Source organism: Phyllostomus discolor, chromosome 14 (genome assembly GCF_004126475.2).
Source record: "Phyllostomus discolor isolate MPI-MPIP mPhyDis1 chromosome 14, mPhyDis1.pri.v3, whole genome shotgun sequence".
NCBI classification, from domain to species: Eukaryota; Metazoa; Chordata; class Mammalia; order Chiroptera; family Phyllostomidae; genus Phyllostomus; species Phyllostomus discolor.
In genome coordinates this window covers 47,215,816-47,225,172 of record NC_040916.2, presented here as the reverse complement: position 1 = coordinate 47,225,172, position 9,357 = coordinate 47,215,816, and the positions used below count along the sequence as shown (strand labels likewise).

Sequence of the window (9,357 nt, the reverse complement as noted above, 5' to 3'; positions counted from 1 at the left end):
CCTATGACTACTGGCTATAAAAACCAGTGGAGATTGAGCTGGTGGAAGAAACTGCTGGATTCTTAGGCAGTTCCTTTTAAAGGGCCTGCACATTAACTTACTCAAACTCACTCCCACCAAGCTCCAGCACCAGGGCAGCAGCTTGAAAGGCACCACAGGCATACGGGGAAGAACTGAAATATCTTGCATCAGGGTGAGAGCTGGAGGGACAGCTTTCTCTAAGACAGAACTGCTGGCAGACACCATGGTTCCTCTTCTGAACCCCCCCCCCACACACACACAGAGCCACAGGGCACAGCAGGCACCATATCTGAGACTCCATCAACCTGGCTGACACTATTTACCCTACCATGGTGATTCCCTGAGACTTTGCCCCACCCAGTTTATGGGCCAACCCAAGTGGTTAACAGTTACTTTTCCATACGAAAGACTTGTTTTGGCATATGCTTCTGATCTTCCTAAATCCTCTCAAACAAGTGGCAGCTGGCCTCAGTAAGCCCCTGTACTTAAGTGAGCACTAGCAGCATCTGGCCTTGGTTCACAGCCTGGCTTCACCAGGGCACCTCCAACCCCAGCACAAAAAGCAGCCAGCTGCATATCACTCTATAGATTATGCCAAGTGGCCCCAGAGAGAACACAAGTAAATGCCAGGGCCTTCTGAAGTAAGACGTGCTTTGTGGAGTGGGCTCTTGCATAGCTGATCCTGCACGAAGGGCAAAGTTTGATGGTCAGTGGTCACAACTGGTCCTTGCAGCTCACTGGCCTGGGTAAATCCTTCCCATTGACCTGCCAACAGCAATCAAGGGTCGGTTGCAGGAGGGGGTGTATGCAGCCCACACAGTAGGTGCACCTCAAGTGCCCATCTTTGATGATAGGGAAATATGTCACTGGACCCTATGAGTCACTTACTACATTAGGCCACTCTACCAAGCCAGGGAGTCATAGTAACTCTACCTAATATGTGGAAATAAACACAGGGAGGCTGCCAGAATGAGGAGACAAAGAAGCATGGCCCAAATGAAAGAACAGAGCAAAACTCGAGGGAGAACTAAACAACAGGGACAAGCAGTCTGCTAGATGCAGAGTTCAAAACACTGGCTATCAGGATGCTCAGTGAACTTAGTGAGCATTTCAACAGCATAAAAAAGGGCATGGAAACCTGTGACAGCTGGCCAGCAGTATCCGTTGCTGCTGCAGATGCTTGAAACACGAGAAAATGTACACACAGACGACAAGTCCTGTGGAGGAATAGGGATGAAAATGGCCACTCTCTCTAGTGGAGAGTGCCCCGTTTTCCCACCCAAGAAGGCTTTTATTGAGAATACAGATACAGTTTTTTAATTACAGTCTGGCAGGGAAGATAAAACAAATAGTTAGCTTTGAAAGGGGCTGGCAGATCTCCCACTGGGATTCTGGGCTGAGATTTTGGGGTTTTATCATTTAAAAAGACTACAGGACTTAAAAGCTTAGTTTTGTTTCCTGCCCGTGCCTTCATATTCTAATTAAAGAGCATCCTCCAGCAAGCAGATCTCACAGGATTTTGCATATTCTATGTCTCAGGCCTGATTACCCCGGGGGTCTGCTGACTCTGGTCTGGACTGCACTGCCCCTGTTATTTCCGCAAGCCTGAGTCGGGTAGAGGAGACAAAGGCAGCCGGGAGACTTGGATTCCTCAAGGACTCAGGCTTTGACAAAACTGAGGGGGCAGGGGTCGATGTCGATAACCCCTTCATTTCCACAGCCCCCTGAGTCTCTTCCCTTAGGGCATTCCCACGTGATCACGTCTGTCTTAGATTCATCCTCTTTCTTAGAGAATTGTTACCTGTCATTGACTGCTGATCATGCAAAGGGAGCCAGGATTAGAACAGGCAGCATTCATGCCAGGGAGATAAGTTTTGTCTCCTTAGTGTCTCCTGGTTCGGAGGCCTCTTACTCAGCCTTAGCCATGGGTGGTTACAGTTTCCTGAGACCAGGCAGGGTGGACCTCAACAGAAACCATAAAAAAGACCCAGTCAGAAATGAAGGAGACACTAACTGAAATGAAGAACAATTTACAGGGAATCAACAGTAGAGGGCATGGAGCCAAGAATCAAGTCAGTGATTTGGAATGGTCTGATGGCAGCCAGATGGGAGGGGACATTGGGGTAATAGATGAAAATGTGAAAGGATTAAGTTGTCAGACCTCCATTCACCTCGATTTCTGATAGTTCTGAGTGAAGGTTGTCTTATAGTTTAGTTGTTATTTTGATGTGGTTGTTCAAGGAGGTGAGTCGTGTTTACCTATGCTGCAACCTTGACCCAAAGTCCGATATTTTTCCTCTTAACCGCAAGAGAGGACACTACAGAAGACATCACAGTCCCTGGCTGGATCCTCTCCTGGAAGAGGTTTACAAGTGCTCCCTGAGCAGAGTGGACGCGGGCCCTTCTCAGGATCCTGTCTAGTTGTAGAAGGATTCTTGCTTAAACCTACCTTTATGGTTGTCCACTTCTAACAGAATATAATAATTAATGAAAAGCCACCTGTTCTGTTAGGTTCTGTACTCTCCCAAGTGGTATTTATTGCTTCTTACACAATCCCATAACAGTTTTTATCACTATTTTTCAACTTCCACATTGTTCTGATAATATTTATGTATTCTTCTCCACAGCCAGGCGAGGAATTGCCTGAGGCCAGGACAGGATGTGACAGTCCTGACGCATGACAGACTCCCACTCATGGGTTGAATGAAGTAAGAAGTTGTAAGAAAGTGTGATTAACACTTAACCTCTTGACTCAGGGTCAGGAGTCCCGACTTCCAGTGCCGGCTCCACCGTAACCCCAGTGTGACTCAGGGGAAGCACTTGCTTCCTCGTGTCTTGGTTTCCCGAGTGTCGAACAGGAGTGAGAGCCATTCCCCAGGGGATACTCAACATTATCGCATGAGGTGACAGGTGTGAATGTGCTCATGTAATGAGGTGTAACCAGGTGATGTCACTCGTGAGACATGTAAAGGTGGGGAAACAAATGAAGACAGTCTAGCAATTTCCATGGCCTGGAACCGGCACGAGTGCTCACCGAGAAGCGGGGAACCCGCATCGCAGTCACCACTCTGTCACCAACAACCTGCACAGTGTTGAGCACGTCAGTCTCTCCTGTGCCTCGGTGGTGTAGCCCTGAGTTACAGGCTGGGGCTGGGTTGTCTCTGAGGAGCCGTCTGGCTCTGTAGACGTGAAGTCCTTGAGACGCAGGACGATGGGACCCTGGGCCGAGCTGCCCGATGTGGACTTGCACAGGACGTTTTATGTGAGGACATTCCTTTGGCACCCACATCTCCTTTAACTCCATCTCCCACCAGCACATGGACAAAACGTGGTCTTGAGCACCCTCCCCCGACACCCCTTGGCTTCGACTTTGCAGAATGTTTTGGGTTCAACAAACAGCAAATAGTTCCTGCAGCATGCGCAGGGTGACAAACACCACCATGCTCCACTCACATCAATGAGCTCCATCCTAGGCATCCCTTCTGTGTACACAGAGCACGGGGGAGGGGAGAGGGAAAGTTCCAGGTCCTGGGTCCACACACTTCTCTTCCTCTTCCTCGGCACCACTTCCAAGTCCCCTCTGGGGTCAGAGCCTCTCTCAGACCTTAGCCCCCGAGCACGCGTCCAGCTGCGGCCTTTTCCTGAGGCTCTTCAGTCTCACCTGAGCCGCGGTGGAGCAAGGCTGTGGAGGTGGCCCGGCTCCTCCCTTCCCGTCAGTCCTCTCCAGCGCTGTCACCCACCCCGGAGGGCGGGACTAACACCCTTCTACTGCGCCCTGCCGTGGCACACACGATGCTGCCTCAGGACAAATGGGGAATAACTTTGGACCAGACACGTGGTCCCTGCCCTCTAGGAGGTGACCTCTCTGGGCTGACGCGGGCACAGAAAGAGCAAATCCTAACAGAGCGAGAGGAGTCCTGCAACTGACCGTCGCGCCATAGCATTGAGAACGTGAGCCCATCTTGGGGTCCCACACAAGGGTCCCTTTAAGGTGTGACTCCTCAACCCGACCAGAAGATGAGTAAGTGTTTGTCTACCCACTTCATCCTGATTTTTAACCTATGACAGCTGAAGGAAGCAATGCTGGGGAAATGAGGGAGGGCAGGTGCACCTCAGAGGCCACGGCCTGCTCAGCGGGCTGGTGCGGACCAGCGATGGGCGTGGAGGCGCAGCCACCGCCCTGCGCGCAGCGTCTCCTTGTTTTGGAAGGTCCGGACGGCGGTCTCAGCAGCAGCCGTTTGCTGTTTCAAGTTTCACTTTTCAGCCTGGCCCCACTTTCCAGGCTCCTTCCTGCATTTCACAGCCAACCTCGAAACTGGAGGTTTTTACATTTTTGATTACTGTTAACACTGGATGGGATGGACCAGAATTTGAACAAGTAAATTTTAACAAAAAGAAGTGATGTCAGAGTAAGTACTGTGGGCTGGAACTGCCAGGTACTAGAGATCAGTGATGCTAAAGTACGTGTTTTCCTTCCCCAGCCTGGATGAGGTGCACGCATGTGGGACAATGACGCGACGAGGCTCCTGTAGTACAAGTGGGCTCAGTGTGACAGGAAGCATAAAGGAGGAGAGGACATTTATTTGTGAAGTTTTGTGTGTCCACTTCCAAAGAGAGTCACTGAGGAGAAGTTGATGCTTATACTCTGTTGAGATACGTGACAGTAACCAGGCAGACGAGGCATCGAGAGACATTTCAGGCAGAAGGGGGAATCACAAAAATTGAACTGAACCGGGAAACAATAAAGTATGTTGGGGTGGGGCTGCAAGTACTGGGACCTTCAGGAGCTGGGTTCCCAGGACGGGTACAGGGAGGGCTGAGCAGAGGAGGGCAGGCACAAGCTCTGGGAGCCCTGGCAGCAACCAGCCCAGCGTCCTGGTGCAGGAGGAGAGAAGACAGTGGAAGGCTGGGAGGGTTGGGCGGGGGGCAGGAGATGGGGGGGTGGCCTAGAGGAAAGTCAGCACCAGAGACCCTGGTCAGCAGAGAGCGGCCACTGTGGCGGGTCAGCAGCGTCCTGACAGGAGAGACGGTGAAAAGACCCCGGGGAGCAGGTCTCCCCGAGTTTGAGAGCAGGTGGAATGAGGAGCAGGGAGAGGGGACAGACGGCAGCAAGCAGAGAGTGAGATGTAGGAGAAGAGCTCAGACATGTCCTAAGTGATGACAAGCTGCACAGTGTGGTCAGGAGAGGACGTCCCTGCAGGGGAGGGAGGTGGTGGTCTCAGAGCCGAGGTGCTAACGGAAGGGTGGGAGTAGGAGGTGGACATGCCATCCAGTGGACAAATGACTCCCGCTACGAGTTTCCTGCAGGCGGGACAGAAGGAGAGTTTGGAGACAGTTGCCCAGTTCCTCCCTGGAGAATGCCGGCCTGACTGCGGGTCGGTGGGAGGCTGTGAGCGGGAGGCAGGGAGTGGCAGCAGATGACGGGAGCCTCCAGGAGGGGAGCTGCTGGAGCTTCGGGGACGTGCCCAGAGGTGGCCCTGGACGTACAGGTGAGCGCTGGCCGGCCTCCGGGCACCATGGAGAGCCCCCATCTGTGGGGACAGCCAGCGCTCTGCTCAGGCAGCCCCTCTGTCCTGCTTGTTCCTGAAACCCTCAGCCCCGAGCACCTTTTCTGCTCTCGAAGAGCCTGAGGGAGATGACGTGCCCCTTTCTGTGGCAGAGGAAGGGGACTGTCCTTTATGACGCGCAGCATGAGCTCTCCGCCCATCCCTTAGGACCCTCTGCTCCCTGCTCCCCACACTCACTCGGCGCCCAGAGGCTGTCTGGACTCCGGGACTAGCTCCAGCTCCTCATACCTGGACCCCGATCACCAGGTGAATTTCCCCAGACACCCAGCTCCCGGCATTTAGCGAACCATTTCGAGGATGAGCTCAGCAGACAGGGTGGCTCTCTCCCCTCCACAGGGACACCCATGCAGGCTGAAACACACGCAGATGCTCAGGACAGGACACAGCCCAGGAGCCCAGGACACAGGACAAGGGATCCTGTCCCCAGGGCACTGCTGAGCATCCTGTTCACAGTGACAAGTGCCCACGTATCCCCGGTGCCCTCCATGGAACCCCTGAGGTGGTGCCATCTCCCCTGTGCCCTCGGGGTCACACTGGGCAGGAGTGGGTGGGCGTGGGGCACCCATGGGTCAGACCTGGGCTCCTGCTCACTGCAGTTCCACGATCCCCTGGTGCGGATCCACGCTTGAGAAGGAAAAGCGTGGCTGGGGCCTCACAGAATTCTCTGTCCTGCTCGCCTCTGGGGCCGGGCGTGTTGGCTGCACTAGGGAGCAGGGGCAGAGGCGGCCACAAGGCCCTGCTGAGAGAGGTGGCCAGTGAGGCTGAAGGCCACAGGAGGGCACCCTGCTGGCACCTTTTACGGGCTAATCCAACCCACGGAGAATCCACAATGAGGTTCACCAAGAAGTGGCAGTTTTGACAGCATAAGTAGCCAAAGAAAAAGCGGGAAATAGGCCGTATCTGGGAGAAGGAGACACTTTATTGTTTCCTGGGTCTCTGGAGGCCTGGGGCTGGGCGGGGCTCACTGGTGTCCCCCGGAACTGGCGGTCCCTTTGTGGCTCTGATTGTGGTATTCAGTGGCTATGTCCCCCACCAAGGACAGGAACTCGGAGAACTGAATCTTCTTATCCTCATTCTTGTCTTTTTCCTCAAAGATATGGGACAAGTAATCTTTGCCCTGATTGTCCTGTGGGAAAGACACAAAACAAGGCTGATTTAGTCCCAGAAGCATTGAGGGTGGCACAGGAGAAGGAGGCGCGGACAGGGAGCGAGCACCTGGGGCCGCACAGGTGCAGCTGGTGCGGAGGAGTGGAGGTTCAGTGGGGCTGGTGGGGACGTCAGGTTCCCCTGCAGCTCCCTGAGGGAGGTTCCTCGGCCTCACGTCACTGTCACAGTGAATGAGAGGCCTGGTGGTGGCGAGCACCAGAGCCACACTGACCAATGAGCTGGCGGGTGGGTGGTCTCCAGACCCAGACCCACTCCCCCACCCACCTCAAGGACCTGAACCACCCTAAGTTCTACCCAGCAACTTAGAAAAGGCCCTAGCCCTTGTCTCCTTCATTCCCAAGCCTCCTCTTGGGAAGGCCTCTGGAATTTTCTCCACTCAGTTGCCTCCCCGTGCCCTCCCCATCTCTGTGTCACCTAGTAGCCCCCTTGTGTACCCAGTTCAGCACATTCCAACTGTCAGGTTAAACCAGGCCTGAGAATGAGCTTTTGCATTGTAAAGAAAGGTGTTAAATTTTATAAGTGATGGGACTTCTGTTTCTCGTCTTGGATCTCAGAGAACCTAACAGAGGCTTCTAGAGGCTGAGCCTGAGCACCTGGGCCTCAGTCTCCTGGATGGAGAGTGACAGGTGGGAGGGCACCCACGCACTGCCCTCCTGTCCCGCCACCTACTCACTGCCCTATCTGACATCCGTACATCTTTACACTTCGCCGTGTACATAACTCCTCCATCCTGATAACGAGCCAGGATACAAAGTCCTTTTAAGCCATTTGCAGATGAAACAATGGAAGCGACTCGCCCAAAGGCTCACAGCCAAGTGCCCTCAGCCACGCCAGGGCCCAGGCAACCCTGAGAAGCTGCCCCGACTCACAGAGGCCTCAAGGAAGTTGGGGAAGTTCTCCTTCAGCATCTTCAGCAGGCCCGGCTTGTCGATCGTGTCATCGGGTTTGACGTACTTGTGGAACAGGTCGATCATGCCCATCACGGACTTCTCGGCTTCGGTGTGGCTCATCTTGGTTTTCAAAGGGGCTGCCAGAGGGAAGGACAGTGGCTCTGTTATCCTCCCCCCAGTGAGGGTCTCCAGGTTAGGACAATGGGGTGGGGACCAAGGATCCAGTGAAGTGAGGCTCGGGTGGAACAGAAGGAACCGTGTCACCCTGGAGGTGGGGTGAGGTGTCACTCTAGGAGGGTGAGACCAAGGCTGGGACCTGGGCCCGCAGAGGTCAGGGTCCAGAGGAGGTGGAGGGGGACATGGAGCCCACCGTGGACAGCACCCCAGGATTCCCGGGAGCAGAGAGGGGAGGGGTCACCACACTGAGAAGGACCCGAGCCAAACACAGTGTTTCAATGACTCCACTCATCAGAGAACATCAAATCCATCTCCTCCAGGGTCAGCGTCAGGGTCAGAGTCGTGGGGACAAAATAACATCCTTGCCAATCTGGTCTGACCCCACCCCCCGGGCTGCTCTTGGAACAAGACCCCCAAGGGGCCCATCGTAAGCCTAAAGCAAGCTCTACGTGAAACGGACTGTGGGGGCTCCTGGAGGTGAGTGTGAGCAGGATGGTGAGTGTGCGCAGAGACACAGCTCCTTGTCCTGCCCTCTGGCAGAGGTTTTCCTGGACCATCCCCACCCGTGAAAAGGAGGGACTGGGGGCCCCAGTGGGCATCAGATTTGAAATAAACACAAATGCCTGCCCCAGGTTTAGGCTATTGAGTGGAATGTGGAGGGACAGGCTCCTTCTGATTGTCTGTAATTGGGAATTATCTGACCTTTGTGCCTCCCTGCTCTCTGGAACTCCAAGGTTAGGCCACATGTAAGTAAAGAGGTTTCACCTCCCAAAGCTGGTCCCTCCACCAACAGTCCGGATGCCCAGCAGAGAAATGGGACAGTGCAGCCCTCACACCCCAGACTTTCCAAAGCACCCAGGGCATGTGCGTGGCTCACACGTGTGGGCATCTTACACAAACCACCACCACCTCCTCGTCTGGGAGAAGGTCCTTGCTGTTATGTCACTAAGTGGAGCCACCCCAGGCCTCTGTCAACTCGGCCAAAGCCAGAGCTGAGCCCAGTGCCCAGAAGGTCACCGGTCATTCCCTCAGCTGGGGAGGAGGTCGGGGAGCTCTGGTTGATCCGTCCCTGATCCAGGGGCAGGTCTTCTCACCAGGGCGAGGTGAGTAGGGGTCCCAGGCCTGGGCTCAGGAGACCCTGCAAGACTCTGGTGGGAACACCCACTCTCCCCCGAGGCTGGGGTGCACAGTGGGTCTTCGCCAACCCAGGGCCTGCGAGACAGGTGAGTCCAGACAGAAAAGAAGACAAGAGGAGAGAGAGGGAGGGAGGGTCATTCCTGCATCTTCCACCAGGGGTGTTTGCACGGGAGCTGTCCCAGAGGAGGGAAGGGAGCAATGGGGAGCATCAGTCCAGCCATCGTGTTGTGGATGAGGACCTCGGGACCTCAGTGGGAGGAAGTCACACAGCCCCATTGGAGGCCGAGCTGAGGCTGGACCCAGGCCCCCGAATCCTCTCCCATCACTGCTTCCCCTGCTGCTGCACAGCACAGAACACGCTGGTCCCGAGCACCCCTCCTGGCAGAGTTGGCTGCAGA

The 9,357-nt window shown here is 54.8% G+C and overlaps 1 protein-coding gene across 1 annotated transcript; it reads right to left on the bottom strand.

Annotated features, from left to right (window-relative positions):
- Window positions 1-6,512: 6,512 nt before the first annotated feature.
- On the bottom strand, window positions 6,513-7,810 carry LOC114489104 (protein S100-A7-like). Its single transcript, XM_028503112.2, has 2 exons — window positions 7,625-7,810; window positions 6,513-6,714 (listed from the first exon to the last, which is right to left on the bottom strand). Exons 1-2 carry the CDS (start codon window positions 7,763-7,765, stop codon window positions 6,550-6,552), a joined length of 306 nt encoding a protein of 101 aa, XP_028358913.1. The 5' UTR covers window positions 7,766-7,810; the 3' UTR covers window positions 6,513-6,549.
- Between the last annotated feature and the right edge of the window lie 1,547 nt (window positions 7,811-9,357).

Excerpts from the sequence above, each read along its gene's own strand:
- LOC114489104 (XM_028503112.2), bottom strand. The coding sequence starts at position 7,765 with ATGAGCCACACCGAAGCCGAGAAGTCCGTGATGGGCATGATCGACCTG. Across the intron at positions 6,715-7,624 it reads CCAACTTCCTTGAGGCCTCT|GACAATCAGGGCAAAGATTA; the intron begins GTGAGTCGGGGC and ends TCTTTCCCACAG.